The 26,742-nt window shown below is 34.7% G+C and overlaps 1 protein-coding gene across 2 annotated transcripts in view; it reads right to left on the reverse strand.

Annotated features, from left to right (window-relative positions):
• The window catches only part of FSTL5 (follistatin like 5), a 219,016-nt gene that overhangs the window by 89,344 nt on the left and 102,930 nt on the right, over positions 1–26,742 (reverse strand). For both annotated transcript variants that reach the window (XM_085544805.1, XM_015860999.3), the window contains exon 5: positions 3,202–3,398. In XM_085544805.1, coding sequence (XP_085400931.1) covers positions 3,202–3,398 — 197 coding nt within the window. The remainder of the gene's footprint in view (positions 1–3,201; positions 3,399–26,742) is intronic.

Below are 26,742 nucleotides of genomic sequence, written 5' to 3' on the forward strand. Positions count from 1 at the left end.
CATCCGAAGGCTGAATATATTTTGTATAATAAAAACATGGTTTTTCTTAAATAAATGTATCAGTAAACATTTCAAACATTTTCTCCCCACAAAAAGAGAAATGCAAAGATGTATGGGATATTATATAATTATCTTTCCAAGAAAATTAATCACCTTTTCAATGCCAGGAACCTTTCTCACTCTGCAAATTAGTCAACTATGAGACTGGGACTTTTTGTTCCTTTTCTCCTCCTCTCAACAATTTCAATTTTCAGAAATACTTATGGCTACTGAATACATTAGAAGGAGAAGAAAACAAGAATCTAATTTGACTTGACACCAGGTTTAAGAAAAAAGCATTCAGTTGATTGAACTCAGCAGAATACACGTGTCAAGCTTTCAACAGTCACAAATAATGCTCTGAAAGCAAGTGTTTTCAACTAAAGATCCTACACCAAGTCCTTGTAATTTGATTGCTTGTTTTGAATCTTTATTTAGATTGGAGTCGTATGTTCAGTTCTCCACAATTATACAGACTAAAAACTCCATCAGTCAAAAGCCAAAATTTACAACGGCTGAGATTATACAAGAGATGGTGCTAAACTGCAAAACTACACACTATTCTGGATAACCAAGATGATTTAATGTTCCTCACTTTGACTTAGGTAAGGGAGACAGAGGTTCTCAGATGAAGCTTCTGCTGTCAAGAAGGCTTCAAGTGAAACATATATCATTATTTTTCTTCTCTATTCAAACTGACTAAAGAACTTGTTCTGGGAGCAACATGCTATTCTTTGTGTCTCATCAAAATATAACAAACCACACAGTACTATCAATTATTTCATTTTGCTATTTATTATACTTTGGATCAGATAATTTGATGGTCTGTTATGAATTTAAACAAAAAGCTCCATGACTGGCATTAAAGGCAATTGCTTTAAAAATTATTTATATTATTGCAAATAACATATAGCATGGTTGAAAATATCATGTTGAAAGACTTTTTTATTTTTTTAAACTAAGCTTGACACCAAGAAAGAAATAAAAGAGAAGTGTACATAGTGCAATTAAATTTCTGTAACTTCACAAACATTCGGAAACTCTGTGTTTTTTCTATTGACCTTCAATACTGTGATGGCTACTCAAAAAAATAGTGCTCCCTATTTTATTTCATTGGTCCATTATGTCTGATGTCAATTTTGGTCAAATCTTCCCACCAATATTCTGTTACACATTGTTGCCATGCAACAGTTGGCAGTAGAGTGGCAGTCAGGAAAACTGGTATCTGATTCGGAAGTGTATACAATGCAAAGGTGTGTCACTGAATTCATCTATGCAGAAAAAAGTGGCACCCACTGACATTCAGCAGTAGGAACACCAAGGGGAGGTGGGTAGTGGAACACTGGGAAACAGTGAAACACCTCCACTGGTACAGATGTTTAAAAGTGCAGCACACAGGTTCTTCTTCATTACTAATGAAAAGACATGGCTAAGGATGACTACACTGAAAAATAACATTTTATCACTGAGCATTTGCTTCATCAAATAGAGTCACTGTGCTCTTTGTACATGTTGTAGTTACCATGGAAATACATAGGACTATGGCTTTCGGAGTATCATATGTGGTACTTCAGTAATTAGATGGGAGTTATAGTAAGGGGGGAGGAAAAAAAAAAAAAAAAAAAAGCCAAGATACTTTCAAGTGGTAAAATAGAAAAGAATCTAAAATTTAGTTTCTTTATATTATTAACCAATACACTAATTGCTAAGGAATTGAAACACTTTGTTTCAATTCTATATAAGTAATACACATAAATCATACAACTATACCTGCAAGAACTTTGTATGGTATGTATTTATACAGTAGAGTAAGTACCATTTGTAAAATGAATGAAGGCACCAAATTCACTTGAAAGCATAAGTTCCAAAATATTTTAAAAAAACATCAAGAAAACATATCTCTACAAGGATCACTGAGTCTAACACCTGGTTCCACACAGACCAGCCAATATTCAAACCTTATGTCTTTCTTAGAGCAGTGTCAAAACACTACTTGAACTCTTGCAGCTTGGGAGCACGGTCACTGCCCTCTGTTGAAGAAACTTTTCTTAATACCTCACCTGACCCTTTCCGAGGCAGCTCCATACCATTCCCTCAAGCCCTGTCGCTGCCACAGAGAGCTGAGCTCAGTGCTGCTCCTCCACTCCCTATGTGGAGCTGCAGCCACCCTCAGCTCCTCAGCTCAGAGCTGAGCAAACCCAGGGACTTCAGCTGCTCCTCATATGTCTTGTCCTCTAGACCCTTCACTACATTTGAAGTCCTTATCTCTGATACTCAAAACTATACAGTGTTCAAGATTAGGCTGCACAAATCAGAACAACCCACTCCCTCACCTGACTTACAGTGCTGGGCCTGATGCAGCGCAGGGTAAAGATGGGTCTTTTGGCTGCTAGGGCACATTGCTCACTCACATTCCATTTGCCATCAGCCAGAACCCTGAGAACCCAGAGCTACCCTTTCCCAGGTATAAATCGTAACCAAGCAACTTATTACGATTTATAATGCAGTATCCATTCAGGAATGTATTTTTTTAGTGGCTGTCTAGTATTCAACATTACCAAATTTGATGTATTTCAATGGAGTTTCTCATAAGTAAACTTTGATACTATCCGGTCAATCAAAATACATTTCCCATGACAACATTAATCAGAGACAGTCATTTTAGGTAAATTACAACTAGTGCTGTCCTGCCTACTGGTGCAACCATTACTGGTCTAAATCTGCAATTACTACATAAAGCTTGCTGATAAGAAACACAGTAAAAACTCTATTATTATTATTAAATTGCTTTAAAATACTGTTTTGGTTTTTATATTATTTTTCTTTTTTTTTTTCCTTTTTTTTTTTTTCTTTTTAACTCCTAAAATACGTTTTTACTTCGAGAATACATGCAATGGACAATAGAATATTTAATGGATAAAGCAACCCTATAGTATATTCTGCCCCTCCTTATGTATATTTAAAGTAACTGTATTCAGGTTTCTCAATTATTAAGATAATTTCTGAATAATTAAAATTTTTGCAGAAAACCTGAATGAGTTTTCCACCTCAGAGATACGCAAGTATTTTATAAAGCAAAAGCATCCTGAGACATAGCATTCCATGTCTGAACAATAGCAACTAAATGGCTTCTGAGTTAATGGAAACAAATCTAAATCTTACCTGAGACAATTCATTTGTGTCCACAAGTCCATTGCTGTCAGAATCAAAATAATGAAACATCTGATCTACGAGAAGTTTCCTTAAAGCCATTTTCTCACCAACATTTCTATCTTCTGATTGTGCGGCGTATCTCTGATTCTGAAGATCCAATAACATATTTTTCACTTTTCTGTATTCAGTAGGTTGACATTTATCTCCTGAAAAGGAAACATACAACAAAAGCTTATTTTGAATTTGTTTTCACAGAAAGAAGTAAATTAAAAAAATCAGGATAACAGAAGAGAGTATTAACTCCTTGTAACAACACAAACAGGGTTGCCTTAATGAGGCAATGAATTTTTTCTGTTCTATATTTATCCACATCCTTTCCTTATCTGGATTTCAGTTAAAGGACAAAAAGTTCTAGACACTTTGCATAGATAAAATCTTCTGTGTACCAAAGCTAAAGAAAGTCTGAACAGTTTTAAACCTGTACTTCTCTCAGCCAAGTCATTCTGAAAATGAGTATCTGAAGATTTCATAAAATATGACCTTTGGGAAAGTATTTTGTGTAAACATTCATAATATCACAGTGCAATATATGCAGTAAAAGCCAAAAATATGTTAGGAAATCATACAGGCCAAAGAATATATTTGAGAATAACATTTGATTTCAAAAAGTAGAAATTACACTTGAATGTTCATAAAGTAGCTTTAGCTTTTCATGTAATAGACAGATGAAAAGTATATGAACAAGAGAATTAGGATTCACAAAGGGAAAAGAAATGATGTCTAGTATAAGATCTAGTTCAATTTTTTCATTATTGAGTCTTTCTATGAAGGGGAAATTGCTACAACAAACATCCTACATACCACAATTACAGCTGCTATTTACTTTGAAATACAATGTAATTTACTTTGTTATACCATTATATCAGATGTTTTATATTTTAAATTGAATAGATAAACTATTCAGGAGATTGTGTGTGTGTTTGTTTGTTTTTTTTTTTCATTGAGATAAGCTTCATAAAGATTGGATATGTAAATGCAGACCAGTAAAATATAGTTACCATGTACTTGTTGCAAACAATCAAAAAACAACAGTTAGCTACTATTTGTTAACTCTAATGTGACAGAAATGTGCTGTGTTGATTCCCAAAGAAAGCTGTGTTCTAATTATTGATTTTAGAAAATACTGGTATAAAGGAGGAACAAACATTTCTATCACAGAAACTGACACAACAATTATTATTTTTTAATTGGTGATTACCACTTCAGTGCATTTAACATCACTGCATTGTTATGAACCGCCATCACCATTTGATAATGTAGAGATAAACATTCTATGTGCTTCTCATAACCTTACAGAGAAGTTTAGATCTGAAATGAGAGGCCTCCTAAGATGGAAGTTAAACTGTACACGTATAAAAAACATTTTTAAGAATTCAAAACACAGCAGGAAACAAAACTAAACTGTTTCAAGCAACAGCCTTAGCTACATATATGTGAAAGCCCCTTTTAGTTTTCTGGCTCAAAGCTTGTATCCTGAGGCATCTTTTGTGATAAGACTAACTGATCTATGGAGGAGGCAAGTGATGGGTGCTAACATGTGACAATCAACATCACTTCATGGACATTTGAAAGCACCTTCCTCCAGAGCTGTTTGCCTATGGAAGAGAGTGCTCAGGAGTGTTTACTAGTGAAAGATCTGGCCTGTGACTAAATAGCTCCAACTTGGTATGGGAAAACTGGGAAATGATAGCATCAAGTTCTGTCATAAACAGGATGCAGGTAGGCTTCCCTGCTTCCTCTTATCTGCTGGCAAGGCCCAGAAGATGGGAACAAAGGAATAGTTTCTACCGAGATCCCAGAGCCAGAAGCTGCCATTCCAAGGAAAGCTGACTCAATCAATTTGGATTTGAGCCAACACTCCAAAGAAAGCTGAATCGATCACTTTGGACTATCTCTCTCTTTATTCCTTCAAAGACTGCTTGCTCCTATTTCCTATCTTTTCTATCACCCTTTTTTCCTTCCCTATCACCCTTATTTGTAATAGTGTCCAGCCTCCCCTCCTCCATCTCCCTGATTAAGATTTGTAATAAATTTGTCAGAACAACATTTGAACTTTTGTTTCTTAATCTCACGCAGGGTATACATATATCAGAGAATCTCCTCTCCTCTCTATAAATTGGAGCGAGACAATAAAGTATTCACATATTTGTCCTTCATTTGCCAGAGGCATGGAGACTGAGAACATACAATTTGTAGAAGTGACTGTGGATGCTTTTCAAAGATAATGCTGGAATACTTGGTAGGGAAACAGAAGAGATGTGTAGCCATGCTGGAGCTGTAGTGAGGAAAGTTTGCCATCTGAGTGGATCCAAGCTCCAGGTGATGGGGAGGGAAGTAACTGAGCCAGGAAAGGAAGCAGCATTTTGTCTCCCCTAGACAACTTTTCTGGGTGTAATATTCTCAGAGACAGATTCTGCCTTTTTTTCCAGAGCAGTGGAATGAAATGTCATAAATGACATGTCACAGTTACAGTCTTACCAGTGTTCACATTTTTCACAAAAGTATAAGTCCTACTTATTTGTTAGATAACACACTGGCTAGACCTAGTTACTATATGTACTACTTACAGTTACTACATGTAACTAGGTCACCAGTAATTTGTTTCTGATTGGACAGTTCTCAGTCTGTTATTCCAAAGCTTGCAATGAGATTTTTACCTTAGCAATATGGAACATAAGTAAAGCAGTTTATTTCCTAATAAAATAAGTTAAATTCTAGATTTTTAGAATTAAGTCATGAAAGGTCTGAGATAGGAAAGGGGAAAAAAAAAAGAAAAAAAAAAGAAATTAATTGTAAACAAAGCAATGCTCGTTCCCCCAACTCAACTCGAAGATGAGTGATCAAGAACTGAATGTAGATTTTGCAACTATGAAGACATCATGGTTATGGAAAAAGTTTTACAGGCTGGATGGAGCTGTGAGCAACCCGGTTTAGAAGGAGATGCCCCCACTTATTGAAGAGGATTGGCACTAGATGATCTTAAAGGCCCTTCCGACCCAAACCATTCTATGATTTTCAACCAGTTGTAAACAAGGTGAATACAGTTCACAAAGCAATTTCACAACTCTGTTAACCTATCTTCAGTAAGCGATTATTTTCAATTCAACAACAGTGGCAAAACCAATGTTCTTTATGGGGTTGCTTTGATCATGGTTTTATAAGATAACAGCTGTAATTTGCTCTTCGTGTGTTCCTCTTCACTCTGCAGATCAACCTGACTCAGAATTACATTCCCAGCCCCGATAATCCACCAGTTTCTGATGCACTCATTGTCTATGTTACAGCTCAGTCTGATTCTTTCAGAGCTACCCTAACTTGCTTCAAAACCAGCTGTCATGAAAATATTGCTATCACCTTTTTGAAAAATCATTTTAAAAAAATGTTTTAAAACATCTTGTAAAACAGGTATTACTTTGCTTCTCTAAATTGTTAGTCTGACCTATGTGACACACTTGTCTGCAATACAGAAGCAGTATTTTCTGATGACTTTATCTGAAAGGATGTGAAAGTCTTTGGATGCAATCATATAGTTCACATATAAGAGGAGTGCAATAATCAGCTATTTTAACTTATTGTCAACTGTCTACAGTATCTTATTACAGCAACTGTCCAAAAAAAGAATAAAATTTTACCTTAGAGCAGCTTTGATTTATTTATTTGGCAAGCGTGTGATTGCTCATAATGAATATATTCCAAATAACATAAGTTCTTTGCTCTTCAGGCACAGCAGCTATTTCAAAATCTTGGGAGGGCTAAGAGATCTGGGTAAACAAGGCATATACTGCACCTGCCAGACAGTTGCTCACTTTTCCTGTTCCCATGTCTTAGAATATTATCAAGCTTCTTGCAATATACACATAAATGTATAAGTTGCTATTGCTTGCAAACACTAAGGAGGAATGAAAAGGAAAGTACTTACTGCTACTTAGAGTATGTTGTCTTAAGTGTGGCCAACTTAAACTTTTCAAGAAGTGAACAATGTATAGCAATTCTACCTTGAAGTGACACACATTAACTTTCTCTATTACTACTTTATTTTTCATTTTATTTGTCAAAGTAATCTGTTATAATGGAATTATTGTGGTTAGATCTAAACATCCCTCTTTTATTCCATATTCTAACAGATTTTAGGCTGGTGACAATTCAACCTTCAGTTTGTGCTCTAAGCTAATTACAGCTGTGCTAACAGGTGCATACAGGTTTATTACATTAAAACATTTCCACTTTATACATAAATCAGTGTGGTTTTTATGCCAAAGGCTTCACAGATTTGAGTATCAAGTCAAATATGATTAATGGATGTAACTGACGCTCAAGGGGACCATAAGGAAACAGTGATACACTGTCAACACTATCAAACTGTCAAATCATCCTCTCATCTCATTGTCATGACCACCTTTTTTATGTAGTACTCAAGAAATAATTGTAGAAGATGTTTCAATTACAAGAGGCTCTAGTTCTCTACAGAGGAACACTCCTAGGCTGGAGTAGCAGCAAAGGAAAGAACCTGGGGAGCTGTATTATTTGTGTTTAACTTAATCAGCATAACCTGCAAGATAGTTGTATGAAAGGCACACAAAATGGCAAAAAGGGATTAAGTATGACAACCTTGGAAGTGAGGAAAAGGTATTTATGCTTAATGCAATGGAGAAAGAAACATTTTGTAAACTGTATTACTTCCAGTATTAGAGATGTCAAAGATGGTATATAACAAAACCAGAAAGGATGACTTCATTGGGATACAAAATGAACCTCACCACAACAGACTTTCAGATTGTTGACACATTTTTTGAGGTTTATCTCTGGAATTATACTGTTACATTTACACAAACAAAATGTATCACAGTTTTAATTCTGTTTACGGTTTTGAAAGAAAATTCTTAATATATATTCCTAAAGCTCCCCCCCAATAAATCAGACTATGTCAGTCAACACTGAGTTCTAAAGACCCAGAAAACAATAATAGTAAATATTTGTTTTTCTTGTTCTTTTTTTTCCTTTTTGTTTCATTCATTGAAAAGACTGATTCCACTACACGGAAAAGTTTTACAAAAAGACATTGCTGTGATTTATTTTTACAAGTTTTCTGTCATCTCTTAAAAAACCTTAGAAGATGTACAGAATCCCAAAAGTAAAATACACACACTGGAACCAGAACGCCAGTTTTCTCTTCCATACCTTGTAATTTCTGAAACAGTGCTAGTTCTATGATTAACTTAATTCAAATTCCAAAATAGGAGAAAAGTGCAAATGCTTGGTTGTTTGTTTCCCTCCATTTGACATAGCAGTTTTGCAGCTGTATCCTTGTTACCTAGGAAACATTTGGTAATCAGAGATTGAGTGCTACCGCCATCTTTGGCAGTTTTGAACAATGTTGTTTGTCCATAATACAGAAAAAAAAATAATTGTATTTGACTACTTACTTAATTTGCCAGATAATAAGATATATATGGAAACTAATTAGCTATTTGTAAAAACTTAGCAATACAATAGCACCACTATTCTTTCTGCCTACAGAAGAATATAAAAGATATTCAACTGGAGTAATAGTTAGGAGTCATTCCTTAAAATCATATTCAAATCTCAAGTTTCGGCATTTCACAGCTTTGGGGAAAATACTTGTGTACAGAGAGAAGGAAAGAAAGATTATAATTTAATAAAATATATGAAGTCAAACCATCTGATTTCTGTTGCCAGTTATTCACTGCTTTCACAAGTAAAGCAGACATTTTAACCTCTCTTTGCCTTTGCACCTCCATCTACAAAGAAAGAATAACTCATTTCAAAGAGTTATCAAGTCTCATTAATATTCATGTAGTATATCTATCTGCACAAAAGAAGTTATCAGCTCCTGATACACAACTGGATTCTCATATATTTTTATGATCTTGAGCAAAGTTGTAACTATAAAGAACAGTTTCCTTAAGGATGACAAAATCTGAAGGAAAAAACATCAGCTCTTACAGAAGAAACAGCAGCTTTTTACTAGAGAATAGTCATTTTCAACAAAGTCTGAACAATTAATTAGCAAAAATGCTTTACCTCACAACTACAAATGATATTCCATGGAACAAAAGTAATCAATTAATCCAAAATAAGATGTCAAACTATATCTATGCACAAACGAATCTGACGTATACAGGTACAGATACTCCCATGCACAGGCTAAGGAAGTCACTACAGATATGATCTTATCTCAGTTCAATTTCAAACATAATATGAGAAAAAACTTGAAGATCTTCATCCATTTAGTCCTTTTTCATGATGCAGTCACTATGAAGTATGAAAGTTACAATCTTACTTGTAGCTCTAACAAGTAAAGGCACATTTTAAACTACCAAAACCACAGAAGCTTACCTGAAAGAAACTTCAGGTTCAGAAAGCATTTCATGGTATTTTCTGATTTCAGATTTCTTAAAAAACAAAACAAAACAAACAAAAACAAAACAAACAAACAAACAAAAAACACCACACACCAAGAAGTTGAGCTCAAGAGTTTTCACCTTATTCTCCATTCTCCTCACCAACAGAAGCACTGGTCTCACTTACAGACTTGTGATCTGTTATTCAGAGTCTGAGAGGTGGGAAGGGCATTACACTCAAAATGCATAAGTTTTGATACAAACTTCCTGGATAAAAATGGATAAAAAGAAAAGCCTTCTGTTTCACAAGTAAAATTTCACATGCAGCATTGACAAGGTAACCTGGTCTTCCTTATCCTTTCTAGGTTATTAAAGAAAACATGAAAGGAAAACAAACAAACAAGATGTTTCAAAGGCAGACACAGCTAAAAATGAAGACTGAGACAAAAGTTCAGTGCGGCATGTTATTTTCCCCTCTAGTAGAGTTAACCCAACCACTGAAGTAAGTCTTCTTCCCACTGGGCTTGGACAAATTTTGTTTTGCTGTATTTATAGTAATACTATGAAAACTATTGAGCACCAAAGTCTACATTGGGGAAAACAAACAAACAAAAAAACCAATATTCCAAACCCTAATGATGCGATGCAAGTTTAGCCATAAATCTATGGAGAGTTCTGCTTTTGTTTCTCAGACAGCTTATATCAGATAGAGTTTAAAAAATAAAATTGAAAGAGATGAAATTATTTATATTAAATCACAGTCTTCCTTTTCCTAAAGACTTCTCAAAAATGTGTATTTTTTATGAAGGTGAGGTCCTGAGAGTGGGTTAAGGAAAACTAAAGAAGTGCTGCAGCTAAAAGAGATGGTTTTATGTCTCCATTTCTATTTCTTCCCCTCAGTCATATATCCTGACAATTGTTTTTCAGCTTTAGCAGTTAGTTTTTAGTGCTAAGGTAATTTAGGAAGATTTTCAGTTAGACTTCTTCTATAGGAAAATTTGTTGTATATACAGAACTACGTATTTGTGTTTCTTCTGATGAACATTTTAAACAGCATTATCTCAATTTAAGAAGTTCATAAAAACCTAAGAAACACAGACAGAATTTATCTTAAAGTGTTCAAGCATCTTTCTGACATATTTATATTATGCTTAACCTTCCGTTTTTCCTCCTTGTACTAAGGTTATGATCCTTTTCAAGAACAGTGCTTTAGAGAGACAGTTAAAAGGAGTCAAGAGCATTCTGGCAATGTGGTCAGTTCTTTCTCCTCAGTCTCAATATCTTTTCATTTTATATTATTTTATATGGCACTTGGGGTATTTTACTGCTTCTCTATGACTTGCAGTCAGAACCTGCTTATTGTTTCTAATAATGAGATTAAGTCTGAAAATGGAAAAGTATTTCTCCAGTTTCTGTTGAAAAAGTGATTTGTTAAGCAAAAAATCAACAACATATGCCACTGAGAGAGCTTGGGAAGCCAGGAACACTTGACAATTCTGGAAACAAGTAAAATCAGCTCAGGCAAGTCCTGAGACTCCACGCTATCAGCAAAGTACAAAAGCTCCTTTTTTTTTTTTTAGAACCAGCAAAAATACATTCTACAGGGCTATTCATCTTTGAGGTATGATTACAGTATAAGCTAGAGCAATTCAGAGAAATATGAGCTACAAGGGATCAAGGTCACAAAGTCTACATGATGCAACTTGATTTTAGCCAGCCTATGAAGGAGATAAATAATATTCCATAGTTTAAATGTGATATTATTTTTTTTTTTAAATCTTCTCTCCAATTTCTCTGTTCTTTCTTCAGAAACAAGGAAATACACTACACTGACAATAAAACAATGCAAACAAGATTTACAAATCGAAATTAAAACAAGTAAGCAAGTAATTTGCCTTTGAATCTGCACCAGAATGTTACCTCAATCTACAGGCCTTGCATCAGCATAAGACTGTAATTAAGCTAATAACTCATCAGCTTCACGTGTCACTTCTAGGTTGTTTCTCAGCTGTACTGAAGTACAGGCTTCCAGGTTTTAAAACTGGTTTTAGTGTCATCAGTTATTGGTTAGAAAGAATTCCAAAGAGGTTTCTATTGAAATCAGAAATCTGGCAGAAAGCTGAGACAAATGCTCATCCCATTTACTTTATTGTTACTCTACTTTCAATTTCCTCACATTTAACTAAACCACTGACAAAGGCAGAAAAGTCTTGTAGGACAAGACAGCTGCATATTATGAAGATCTACAACCACTATTTCCCTTCACTATATATGAAGGGTACTCAGTGTTGCCATGATAGCTGCTGGTATTCTATGACTCATATTGATGACTTGCCTTGCAATAACATAAGGTTGATGAGACAAATGTAAGTTATTTTGACAAACACACATCGTTAAGAGCTGCTGTAAAGCATTTATGTTGAAGACTCAGTGTCCTTTTAATGATCCTTTCACATGCTTGTATCTGGATTTTTGCTCATGCTAATCTTTATGTATGTCAGCCTAAGAGAGAAGCTAAGCATACATCAGTGCAGTTCAGGCTTCTTTTCAGTTGCAGAATGTGTCATGTGACAGAGAGTCACATGAAAAGCTAGAGAGTAGATCATTACATTTTAGTCTAGCTTCACTACAAATAATTAAATGTTTTAGACAGTTTTCTCTGTAACTACAAAAAGTTTGCTGACCGAGTATTGTTTCAAAGACGTTACCGTATGTCCCGATGTACAGCCTTCTAACTTTATTTCTCATTTGTGGTTTGGTATGGGAAGATGTTATTTAAAAAGGTTCAACTCTTCAGCATTTCACCAATTGCAATTAAATTCTTGTATTTGATTTTTATTTTTTTTTTAATCAAGACTTGCTTTCCTTCTCTCTTTAAGCCTTCTCTTTAACATTTAACCTTCAGTAGAAAACACTATTCATATATTTATGTATATTAAAAGTAGTTTTATTTCTATTAAATTCATATTGAGTATGTGTTTCCAGATATAATTCTACACACGCTTTATAAAATATGTTTAGTCATTAACACTAAGTTATAAAACTGGCTTCTGTCAAAGTGGGACACATTTATTCAAGCTCTGTCAAAATTTAAACAAAATAATTGAAGATATTTTGTCCATTATTAGGGAAGAAATAACTATTACTCCAAACCAATACACACTGCTATGTAGATAACTTCCTTATGAAACACAAAGACAAATTTGCTTGGCAAGAATATATTTGTGAATCAGTTCATCAGATGCCTGCTGTCCAACTAAGCAAGCTGGATTTCCTGTTTCTTCTTGAAATTAACTACTACGATGCAAAGATGCACTCAAAACTATATTGAGAATCTCTTTTCTCTCACCCTCTTTTTATATCTACCCTTTCTAGCTGAGAAAGGATTTGGGGGCAAAAAGGACATAACATGAACATGCTTTGTTAAAAACACATCTTCTATTAAATTGCTTATTTAAATCTCCAAAGAATCATCAGCATGTCAGCTCAAAACTGCAGTTCAAGTAAAGTCCTGGGGAGCCTTTCCTTTGAATAACTAGAACTCTGTTAAGCCTATCAACCACAGCTAATTCAGCAAGGGTGCACTGCTGGGTCAAAATAAACAGAAACAGCCAGAAGCACTGCTACACATCCTAGAGAAAGTGATCATCTAGTTGCATTAGTAAACCATCTAAAATTGTGTATAAGCCTTCAACACAGTTCTCATTGGTTGGAGTCTTCAGTACAAATTGTTATTCCTCACAAGTCAACTGAGGGAAACAGGTCAAAAACTTGGACTGGATGACATCTAGTGCTCAATATACACCAGCAAGAATTACAAGTCCTTCTGAAGAAAAGTGCCAGTAATGCAAGGTGATATACTACTGAAGGTGGGAACTGGTTATGAAGTACTTACATTACATACTAAACAACTTATTACCTGAGACAAATACAATCCCCAGCATTTAATCACAAGAGCTGTGGATGTGAAGGAGCTTCTTTTAACTTCAAGAATAGCCTAAATCACAAGAACAGAGATGTAAAGAGGTCACTCGTTTCAAAGTACTTATTTATCTAGGCAGACATTCAATTCTTCAATTAACATTTCAGCTAAAAGGTTTGCATAACATTCTTAATTGTCTTGAAGAATGCCTTAAATTCATTTGTATATGCTATACATCACTAGAAAGAGAAGACCCTTCAACTCAATCCAATTCCAGGTAATTGAGAAATTATATCATGACGGAGAGGACGCTGCCTCAATGACCTTATTTCCACTATTAAGTAAATTATCACATGCTGCAGTGAAAAGAAATACAGTCTGTTTTCAGGGTCTGTACTCCGGATGATAAAGCCAATGCTTTTCAAGTCTAAGCGAGTACCCAGTTGTCAGAGATTTCCCTGAACCACCTTGGCAAACTCAGTCTCAAATACTGAACAATTGCCAGAGGGCATCAAGAAGTTGAAGATAAGTAACTGCAGAATAAAATGTATTTGAGAAAAGGTTTTAATGGGAGAATCTTGACACTAAAGAGTACTCAGAAAAGGAAAAGATCACACTATCAAATCACATTCATCTAGACCAGATAGTAACAATCGCAGCACAGGTACCGACGACACTGAAGCCAAAGGATTCTTACCCATTAAATAACTCAGTTCAACCCTTTCAGTACACAAGCAGGAGCTTTTGGTCATAAGCCACAATCCTTGGTCCATTTCAGGTTCTGAGAGCAGCCTCTCTGACTACAAATTAATATCAATTTATTTCCTGAGTGCGTATGAACGTCTGACAGGTCTAAGGAAGTCCTGAGAACCATTTAAATAAATCTTCAAGAGTCAAACTACAAGTCCATGTGTACCAGGCATGCTGTGAAGAAATAATTCTGGAGCTGTGAGGGTCACAGTCAAGCTAACAAATTGGTTCTTCCATTTTTTTCCTCTATGATAAACAGGTAACTAAATTGGTGAGAAGAAAAATCACAGCATTGAGAACAAATAGAAAGAAAGCCATAAGAAGATCTTATTCAGAAATTACATTACCTTCAATTAGTGTTTTCACTGAGTGTGGGAAGACAATGAAGGATGTGGACTATTCTTAAAAATACATACATACTACCATTCTTGCTGTGAAAAATATCACTGCTTTGCTACAAAGCAGTTTATGAAAGGTCAAATTTAAGAGTCTATGCTCTCCTCTTGGCATTAACCAACTTTGAGGTGTATATATCAGCAAAACAGTCAAAAATACTTAAATTCTCCAAAAAAATTAAATTTAACATTCACAGTAGAAATATGTTCAGTCAATGTTTTTATTCTTTAAAGTTTATCATCTACATGACTCCATCATATGACTGTCTGAAATATTTTGCAGTCAGTCCTTCAGTATATCATTACAATACATTGATGATGCTTGCAAACCTCCCAGCCAAAGTCGGGTACTATAAGTAGAACTCCATCAGGCAGTGCAACATCACCATTTCTTGATATTTATTAAAATACTAGGATACTAATATTTTATCATGACAGAAATATTTGGTCATGAACAATAACTGACTGAATTAAGAGCTTTCAAAAGATGTGATTTCTGTTACTATTCTTTTGCCATACAACATTAAAATCAGGTCAAATTTCTTTGAATTATTATTATTCAAAGCTAAAAAAAAATAAAATGTTGCTCTCAGCAAATTTGACTTTTGTCTCCTCTGAAATATTTATATCTTGAAGGCAAATTCAAACAATGATTGCAAATCCCTTCCCCTTGCCCATTTCAATTCTCTAACACTAAATTATCCTTGGCAGTTTCTGTCTTGTTATACAAGTAGTTACACTCACCACAGTAGAATTAATCACATTAAAAGCAACAGAGACCTCACAATATTGTATTAGTACCAAATTGCTGAAGTATCATAATATTTTGCTCCTCAATTACTTAACAAATTAACACACAGAGACCCTCTCAGCAATATACACTGAACAATTCCACAAATGACTACAATTGTTCTAAACCACAACCCAACCTAATCCCCATTGTTAAAGTGAGGAGCAATAGAAGTCTAGACCTGCTTTCCCTATGAACACAATGCTACAATGCTTCTATTACACAGAGGGATGGACTTCCTCTTTTTTTTTTTTTTTTTTTTTTTTTTTCTTTTTTTAATTATTGGAGTTAATGGACATTTCAAAGAGGATTTATTGACTTATGGCAGATGGCTGAAGGAATCTGTGTAGGTGTGACTCATGTTAAGTTCAGCAGGAGCAAATTTCACGCCTTCCTGTAGACAAGAATTCCGTATTAAATTATGAGTACTCTGCTTAGTTAGATATTAAAAGGAACACTTTTTCAGACAACCATTTAAGACTTCAACTGCCCCTTAAACAACAAACATACCACGAACCCACTTTGCATATTTGTAAAGAAGCAAAACTCAGCATAAAATACTCAGACTTGAACTGTATCTGCCCGCATTTGTACTTGCTTCCTGCAAGCCCAGGCTCTCTCACTCAATAGTCTCTGTCTTGTCTACTAATCGTCTCTATTGTTTTGAATTCCTCATGAGCAAAGCAAAGATGATGAACCTAGAAGGAAACACTACTCTATTCTCCTAAGGATCTTTCCAGACAGAGGATATGTGGAAGCAGTTTCATACTCTTGATAATCTTTGTTGCCCACCAAAATCACCTCTTAAATACAGTTCCAGAGTTAAACTTCTGGAACTAAAGGCAAATGTAGATGACTTAGCTAACTCTACAGTCTGCAGCGATGGACACCAAACAAAGACACAAGAAGACAGCCTAATTAAAATGCAGTTGGCAGAGAAAACTGAATGCTTTAAACGGTTTCTATTGATTTTGTAAAGCTTTGAATCACCTACAACAAAACTTTTTAGCCAAGAGAAATCACTCTGCAACTACTCTTGGAACAAACATAAGATATCATCAAAAGACTGACTAACAGATTTCTGGAAGAGCTCAATGTGATCTTTCACACAAGCATTACAATTTTTCCAAAACAGGTTGTGGCAGAGAATTTAAGAGTCTATCAGAAGAGCGACAGAAGACAGAAAGTAGTAATGTAGTATCAGAGAACACACACACACACACAACTCTGGCAAATACCCCAAGCTGGTATGAAATTTGGTATCTCAGAAAAACAAAATAGTAATTAAAAAACACCAATAAAGAAATCTTTTAAATCACTTCGCTTAAATTAAAAGGCTTCAGCACAGTATCCTTGGCATGGACAAAAGGGGTAAGAAAACATTTATTTGGCTAAGACAAAACAACAACACTCAAGTGGAGCATTAGCAAATCTGCAGGCTAACCTCAGGAGTGAAAGTGAGTGTTTTCACAAAAACACCAACAGTACCAGGCACTACACCCACCACACAAGGCTGTGTAAGGTCCACAGTACATTTTAAAGTACAACTGCTACTGAAAACCAGATGTATGTGAATGCCATTGTAAAAAAAAAAAAAATGTAATCCACGTAATGTAATGATAAAAAGTAAAACATACATTTAACTAGCAGTCATTTTGGTAACCGGATTGCATGCCTTGTCACAGAATGTTTATTACTAAAAATGCCTTGATGTTCCTACCTCTGAGATTACTTTTATTTATGGGTATCCTATACCTGACATATTACTTCAACTTCTGCAAAAAGAGAGTAGAAATCACTCCTCTATACTTAGAAATGTAAAACTATAAAATGATACTCTTCAATCACAGATTGTCAACTGCTGACGTATTATTTAAGGGAAAAAAAAAATTCAGTGTCACTGTGGGCCTACAGATACATCAAAAACATACAAACAGATAATGCAACAAAAAAATGATGTGATTACCACTTTAAGAACTGCCATTTCTTTCTGAAATTGTATCAAATGCTCTAGAGAGCAACACATTAAAAAGCTAAAGGAAACAGAAAAATATTTTACTCTCAGCTCCAAGAAAATATTTATTTCTTTTAGGTTTCTTTTCCCCTCTTTGAATTTTTTTTTCCCCCTCACTAGGTTCAGTGAGACTGTGCAACCACAGAGACTCAGCAAACCTTCTGAACTAATTACACCCTGACAACAGCAGCACTGGTATCTCACTGCAATCTACATATCTCCCTGACACATGAAGAAAGCAAGTCAACATTCCTAGTTGACTGAGCTATTTTAAAATCAGCTTATATTCTAGATTTATTGCAAAGTAATGGTAATAATTAAACAATCAAACATCTCCAGAGATTTTAGCACTAAATCTAACAAATCCAGCTCTCTAAAGGATAGCAACACACACAAGGACACAAATGCTCTAACTTATACATATAAGGCAGAAAAGTGAAAGTAATACTGCTGGAATGTGCAAACAGATGGATACCTATAAGCTTTAGGGAAAACCAAATAAATGCTTATTCCATGCAAATTACTCTGCTATCTGAATGGCCCGTGAATTATACTATGAGATCTCTCTTTAACAAAGCTATATTAGTGTCCTCTTCTGCATTTTCCTCACATAGCAGTGAGTAAATGATGTGTGTAGAGTGCAGAGCAGTTTCACTGTGATCTTATGGGAAGTCACAGTCATGTAGAAGAGAGTGTCTCTCATTGCTTGGACTAATCCAATAAATGGCTTTGGTGGCTAAAATTCAGACTTTGACTTCCAACTGGTATTCAAGTTGCAAGTTGGTGTACTAAGCACATTGCAGCAAGGGAGGAGCTGCAGTGCTGATGGATAACGTTAAGCAAGCTGCTAAATGCTAAACATATTGAAGCATTTCTCAGAGCTGACACTATTCTTTCTGCATACAGTTACCTATAATTGAACTTGAGTTATTCATAGCTCAGCAACTTTAGAGCCACATACTTTATAGGATACATCATCTTTCAGGTAACGCCATGTGGATATGTTTTCTTCCTCCTTAATTTTAAGCAGATGCAACTACATGGTTAGTAGTGTCACTGAGTATTCCAGAGATGCCTTAAGGACCTCCTAACTCAAGGACAGGAAATGTTCAATAATCAAAGACATTACAAACACAACATATTTCTATGTATTTTTGGAAAAATATGAAATAAAAAATCTGGAGCTCTGACCTTTGTTGTACTGCTCAGATTCAGTTTGCTGCTTGTATTCTAGGACTCAAACTGAGTATTTGATCATTAAAGGAACAAATAGTAATTCTAATAACAATAGTATATAGTAAAAATATATATATATAAATATATATAAAATAATAGTAAAAAGAACTATAAATAATAGATAAAGCAAGACCTTTAAAGAGTTGGAGTTTGTCATTCTGTATGCTTGTTAGGTAACTGTTCACAGATGGAAAGACACACATTTTTGGGAATAAAGAGTAAAACACTGAAATGAAATATCCAATGAAGAAAAATAAAACTGATTTATTCACTACCATCACCTTTAAGGTGGTAAGGAACAAATGGTATTACTGAAAACAACTTACATGATACAGTTAGAAGCTCCCAGCAATAAGTACATAACACACAACAAAGCAGCAGGCTTTGTAAGAGGAGAACCTAACAGAAGGGCTGCTACAATAAGAACCACCTTGTTATTATATAGTTAACATCTGTGCTTCCCAAACAGCAAAGTAAATGAACATAATGGTTATTGCCCTGCATCCACATTTTGCCACCTGCACACACACGACAATACATTGAGTAATCAAACCAGAAAGCCAAGAAATCCCTGTTTCTATTCTTTCCACTTTCTTTGAACATGATTAAATGTGTTTATACGCAGCTAAACAAAACACCATAAAGATTTGACTGATAAACCAACCAATCAACAATAACTACTCAACACTATTAGTTGCAACGTAAGGGAATTAACAAGCAGCACACCTATGCATACCAGCAAGGCTGAATTAAAATGCTGCACCAGGTCTCACTCGCCTGTATATATTTAGTAGTTTTACAACAGTAATTGTGTATTATTTGCGTCTGTTCCAATGCAGAAACTGGTGCAAACAGAAAACCATGACCTAATTGTTATCACAGAAACACAGCGGGATATATTGCACAAGTGGATTAACTGATTGAGGGCTACAAGCTTTTCAGAAGTGACAGGTAAGGCAGGAGAGTTGCCCTCTATGTTAAGTGGCTTTAAACTAAAAGAGGTTAAATTTAGGTTAGATACTATGACTTCAACTAGGGATCTAAAACTAGGATTTCAGATAAAGACAAATAGATGATTTGTCTTTATCTGAAATCTACACTCTTCTGTCAGTTTCTTCCTAAGACTGGTTACTACATGTAGTTCAGGTTTCACCTCAGAATGTCATAAATCTTGCTTTCATTCTCAAAAGAACATTTCCCATTTAATGCACAATATTGCTGTGCAAGTAGTAGAGTGTCTTTCATGGGAAACAATGTGATTCAAGGCTCTTGGAGCAGTGTTCCTCAAGAACAAGGAAATTATGATGACACAGTCTTAATACTCAACTGCTGGAGAAAAACAGAAGCTTAATGGGATAAACACGACTTATTAAAACTACTCAGAGCAGTAAAATACACAGGAAGAATACTGTTTGGAGTATCAATGTATGAACCTTCCTTATATCTTGATCATTAATAAAATTTACTTTAAAAAGGGAATAAACAGAACTTAATTTTTTTTCTTGCAACTCACAAATAAATCTGGTATGATTTTTAAATAAGTTTCAGTCTTTACGTAACTGAAAAGCTTTCTAAATATTATGAATAGTCCTTAAGTCAGGAAGTCACAGAAGCCTCCAACTGAGCAGCTATTTCACATTCTTTAGTATCTAAAACAAGATCAGTGAACGTTCTCTGACACTAGAAGGGAAGACCCAGGAGTTTTCACTCCAGGGAAGTTGAAGTGTGGCTATTCCTCCTAAGCAGAACTGAGACTTCCATGTGGCTAAGGCAGGCAAAATCCAAAAGACATTAATCTTTGCTCTATATGTTAGTTTCACAGACGAAGATACCATGCATCCATTTCATTCACAAACTACATTTCATATCTATTTTCTTCCTGCATACCCTTTTAGATAAAGTTTTGATAGAATAAAATGTTTGCCAGTAAAAGTGTTATGGACATTACACATATGAAGAACTCACATATCCTGTAAATCTCAGCATTTCCAGTAGTCAGTGAAGAATAACTCACATTTATATAATGCGCACATTACAATGTGTTATATAAGAATATATTATTATAATTTATATGTGGAAGTTTGCATATATTTCTGTGCATACTTGACTACCAAGCTGTATGCATGTTTGAGATTTAAAATAAATACTAAAATATGTTGGATTACATAAGCTACTGGAAAGGAAAATTATTAAGCCATATCTGGATAGATACAACCTACAGTGTCCCATCATTATACTACAATCTGCTCAAAGTGGATAAAAACTAAATAAAAGGAACAACTCTTGATTCCCTCAGGTGAATTTAAGTTCCATGGTGGATATAAATAGACAAAATATTTGTCTGGCTGCATTGCCTGGATTGGGATATTAAAGAAAATAAATAAAGTTTGCCTCTAACTCTATTACCAAAATAAAAAGGAAAAAGAAAGAAAAATTAAAAAAAAAAAAAAAATCTATAATTTTAAGATGATGGTTTTAATGAATTTCTTCCCAAAAGGATAACAGAATATAGTAATCTGTAAAATCATTTACATTTAGACAATAAACTGCAACAGTATGTTCTGAAAATTAAACACTCAATAGGGAACAAGAAAAATATCCCCCATACATAAGATTTGTTCACTTTCATGTATAAATTGAGATTCGGCAAGATATTCTGACCTGGTGTATCCCATTCTTCCCCATGCCCATATACTTTTACCTCCCCCAGCTGGCAGGTTGGGGACTACAGGAATGCAGGTTGACGTTTTCTGTTTCTATTGCCTTTTACAGACCTTTATAATCTCCTCCAGTATTCCAGATGATTGCTTTATAATCTAGCTCTTACAGATTTGACACACTCTAGCTTTTTCCTGGAAGAAGAGGCAGTGTGGAGAGGCGTGACTTTCCCTGTAAAACCACTTGCTGTGACATAGCAAGCTGTCCACTTAGTGCAGAAACATTCATAACTAAATACAGCTCCAGAGTTAAATGTGGTAAATTTAGAGACTCAACTTCCATGTCCACAGTATAATTGTTTTCTTTTTTTTCCCCACAGAATCAGAACTTAGACATTCAACAGATATTTCCATAAATAAAGATATTTTATGCTAAGTATAGTTGTAACGGGGAACTACAAGTGCCTCCAAGACAATCAGTTAATCTCTCTGTTTTCTTATTGAGACATTTTGCATCCACAACCTGGAACAAAACTGTTTCTATAAGGAACCATTCAGGAAGGAAAAGACCACTAAGATCATTTAAACCCACTTATCAACTCAACACCCAAATCTACTAAACCATGTCCTTCAGTGTCACATCTATGCTACCACAACTACCCCATCCATTCCTTCCTTTGAAGGAATACACAACAGCAGTTGATTTAAATGTATATATGCTTAAATTTTATTCATTTATTTTATTAATTTTATAGCACATATATGCTACACAGCATTCTCTTTTCAGTTCTTCAAGAAGTTATGTTCCATCAGCATTAATACTGCAAACCAAAATTGAAACACGTTGTCCTTGAAAACCCAGAAGCAAATATCTCTACAGGATTAAGTTTAAAATTTCTTATCCTTGATGTTATCTCTGTAAGATAGTATAGCAGTTCACTAAATTTAGTAGGTATACAAAACCCTACTGCAGTCAAATATCCCTGAACATTAGCAGGTGTGCTGTATGAACATCATTTTGAATTTCATCAGCTCTGGTCGTTAACTTATCATGCAGCGAAAACATATTTCAGACCAACTGCAGTGCCAAGACATATCGTAAAGGCTTAGGAAAAAGTACTCAAGCAAGAACCAACAACAGATTTTGTTTACAATGAAGGACTGCGGAAAAAAAAATCATTAACACACCATAGTGTTTTGAAAGCAGATGGTGGAATGCTAGGCTTAAATTCAGCCATGTAACTGAAATGGTATGCTACAGCAAGGAGGGAAAAGGACATTTTGCATGAAATTTCTTTTATTGGTAAAAACATGTACATGTCTTGTTTTTAACATCTACTTTTACATTACTAAAATTGTGAAGAATTTGCCACCAACTTCGAGATAAGCAGTAATTTATTATCAAAAACAAAGTGCTTCTGTGATGTTTTTAAGGAATTTTTATTTTCCTGGTTTTTTGTTCTTGTTGTTTGTTTTCGCTATATTGATCTATACTAAACCCATCAGAAAACTGTCAGTTTACTTTTCAGGATGTGCATTAAGCAGTGAAAATGATGCGACACATCTTTTTGAACGTACATCCTCATCAGAAGATGTGTGAAATGGAATGACATCCTTCATTAGCATTTTTCTTTTAAGGTAGGAGTATTTGCTGTTGTATTATCTAACAGCAGATATGTGCGTGTGCAATGTTCACGTAAAGAGCTAAGTTTTGGAGTTGAATATAGTGATGCTTCCTCAACTCCTGACAGAGTTATATTTACAGAACAGATCTCCAAATAAAGCTGCTTCCAGCACAGACAAGACTGACACGTTATTCCTTCTAAATTACTTTCTCCTTGGAGGAGAGCTGTTAATCATTCCCTCCACCTGAGATCATGAAATAATCAGTTACTGATCACAGATATAGAACATACTGAAACCAAATCCTGGATGTAGAGTTCAGCACAACCTCAAGTTTCACTCTTCATTATGAACATATCTAAACCTCATACTAGTACCTATAGCTGGGGTGATCTAGGTGACAGCAAATTCTTTGATTCCAAGTCCTCAAAAAGGAACATTCTAAAACATCTTGTGTTGTTCCAGTCAGAGGGATCTAACTGTATACCTGATCTAACTGTATACCAAAGCAACTCAAGATTTTTTATTTTTTTAAATCATCCCTTTGACTTACCAGTTATATTCAGACCAAACCACTTTGAATAAAGATAGAGAATAAAGTTGTATGTCACCTGCATAAGTCAAGTAGTAACTCTTACCATTACAATAATTGGTTATGCACAGAGATTGAAAACTGAGTTATAAATCTTGGACTGATTTTGTCTTATACTCTCTCCATTGATTAATGTTATAGCTTTAGATTTCCAATAGGCTGTGAAATGGCTATAACTGGATAGGTTCAGTGGATTCAGATAAAAGACAAAGCACAGTCCTGTTGCGTCACACTAATGGTTATTAACAACCCTTCCTGATAAATTCTGACATGGCTTATAGACCTATTAAGACAAATTAAGCAATTTACTGTCTTAAATAGGCAGTTAACTCAGATACTAGGTTAACTTCAGTGAAGACCAAGGAAAGAAGTTCTCTGATTCATCACAGAGCCTTGACAGAAATGGTTTCAGCTCCTTCACAAATAATCAGATATCAGAAGTACTGGATCACAGATCACATCAGATGGCTACCCCATTGGTTTGTAGTTATGCTCCTCACAAGCACTGGTTCTTCCATGGCTGTCATCTCATTGTCATTGCACTGGGACATACAAATAATCTCCTATTAGGTCAAACAAAGCCAGAGAGGCCTTACATAAAAGTGAAAGTATCAACATCCGAAATAGAAAAGAAAAAATTCTGATTTACCCTCAGACTTTTGTTTAGGATTAAACCACATTAAGATCTTATAATCTTATAAGGAACTTACAATTGTTTTTGTTATTTTTAGAAGATTTACTCTGGCAGTTTCTCATAAACTATCACTACTAGTACTTTCAGAATGTCCAAAATACAAGTTATATTAGAGTTATTTTAGTGAGAAATAATAAAGCGATCATTGAAATAAATAAACATATACACACACTCCCACCTACACACTTAGAGGAATACATCTATGAATAATGCTTAAAACTCCAATTAGATGCAACAAAAGCATTTTAATATCCAGGAAGACTTTATTGTAATAGTATGCTGTAAGCTGTCAGCAGAAGATAATTCACAATAATAGAAGAATTACAGTAGGCAATGATCTAAGCCACTGCCAACAGCGCTACAGTTTGCATGAAATGAAAGAATGGATATTTTTTCATAGGCTAATAAAAGCTCAATCATAATTCAAGTTCCTTTTGATTCCTTTATAGAAATCACATTTATACAGGATAAATGAATACTACTAAGCTTAATACTCTTCCTCATGGGGAACATGTTTCTGCAGAGATCCAGCCCTGGGGACAAATCCTAAGTGCTGCCTTTCATCAGAAGATTTTATAGCACTTCACAGAGGAAACAGGTATAATTTCTTTCAACTTCCAGTGAGGAACAACCATACCGAAACACAGCACAGATATCAAGTTAGAATCTAGATGTTTGTATCTCCTAAGCATTTTTAATGATGGAGACTACATTCAAAAAACTTGTGTTCCCATACACAAGACCCCAGATCTCAGACATGTGAGAATGATAACCTACCCCTTGGCAAATCTGCTAAAACACACTGATTTATGGACACTGGCTGCTAGTTCAGCCAGCATCACCTGTGACAACACAAATGAAATAATCCAGGATTCCATTTCTTAATCTCAAATCTGAGTTTGAAGCATTGTTAAAACTAAAAATTCAAAGTAAATAAAACTAAAAAAAAAAAAAAAAAAAAAAAAAAAAAAGATATTGAGCAAATCACTGATATAAAAATAAAAAAAAAAAAATCACACTATCACACTGTAATCAATGCCAGGTAGTTAGTAAAATTTTGGCTGAAGTCTTCATACTTTCCCTTTTCATACTCCAACATAAGCTAACCCTAATTGTAGGTTGTAGGTATTTACTGAAAATAAAGCTTAATATTAATAAATTATAATTAATAATTAATAAAAAGCTTAATCATTGCTCATGCATCTCTTTTTATTAATTTGACTACACAATATATATGAAAGCATCACCATAGGGAAAAAATATACGACAAAAACTTAGATTGCCACCAATCTTCCTTTTATGCCTCATTTCTGTAACATAATGGACTTCATTTTCACTAATGAAAATCATATTTTAATTACAGCATATTAGCATTCACATTCAAATTCTGAAATACAACATGATTAGTACACTCGGGCTTTCTTGAGGTCTTGAAATATTTGCCTAACTACTGATAAACAGGTTTGGAATGTTCTCCAAGTAATCAAAGGAAAAGCAACCAAGAAAATCAAGACCTTAAGAGTTAGCTAACTTGCTTAATATTGACTTACGATGTCAATTCGATCCCCTTGTTTTCAGATTAATGAAGCATAAGCTTCATTAATTTCCTGGAAGATATCTCTGAGTGGATTATCGTATTATATTCCCTTCAGATCATTCACTATTCAGAAAGTGTAATCTCTCACAAATCCAGCATTATATAACCAGAATTTTAATTTGCTCCTAAAACCTCTGTAGCACCCATCATAGAAACACTTATATTTCCTCCTTAAGAAAAAATAAAATCAAGTAGAAAGGGGAGAGAAAGATTTTTTTTGTTGTTGTTGTTGTTTCTTGCTTATTATTATTTTAGCTTTAAGTAATATTACAAGTTAACTACAGCATGGAGGTACATGAAAGGGCTGGAAAAATGGCAAGGAGACAGTTTCATGAACTACTTAAGTCAATCTAAAGAAACACTGCTGCCAAAAGAGGGAAAAATTCCCATTACTCCCACAAGTCAGCACGCCTACTCCTTCTCACTTGTCAGTACTACATTTCTCATGCCCTGCAGACAAATTAGAAATGAATCTGTACTTATTTTATTTTTTAACTTTCAAATGAAAATTTATTTTCATTGACAATGTTTCCATCAGTGTTTGACTTGCTTACCTGAAACTATGCACAATTACTGCTGATATACAAGGGAGAATTTACAATCCAAAGCAACCTTTGAGCTATCTCAAAGTTACGCTGTTTCTTTGAGTCAGAGGAGATGCACAAAAGATCCTTCTAGATTTGATAACATTCAACAAACATCTCCTCACAACCAGACACAAATGCCTTCAGCATTTAAGTCAAAGCTTGTTATCCCCAATGGATTGATAAAGACCAAAAGAGACCTCAGTGGTGCAACAGTTGTGCTCAAGCAAGTACCTAGGCCTCTTGCTCCATTCCTAGGAATACAGAGGAACTA

This window comes from Coturnix japonica, chromosome 4 (genome assembly GCF_054131305.1).
Source record: "Coturnix japonica strain WE chromosome 4, WE-NBRP24, whole genome shotgun sequence".
Taxonomy (NCBI): domain Eukaryota; kingdom Metazoa; phylum Chordata; class Aves; order Galliformes; family Phasianidae; genus Coturnix; species Coturnix japonica.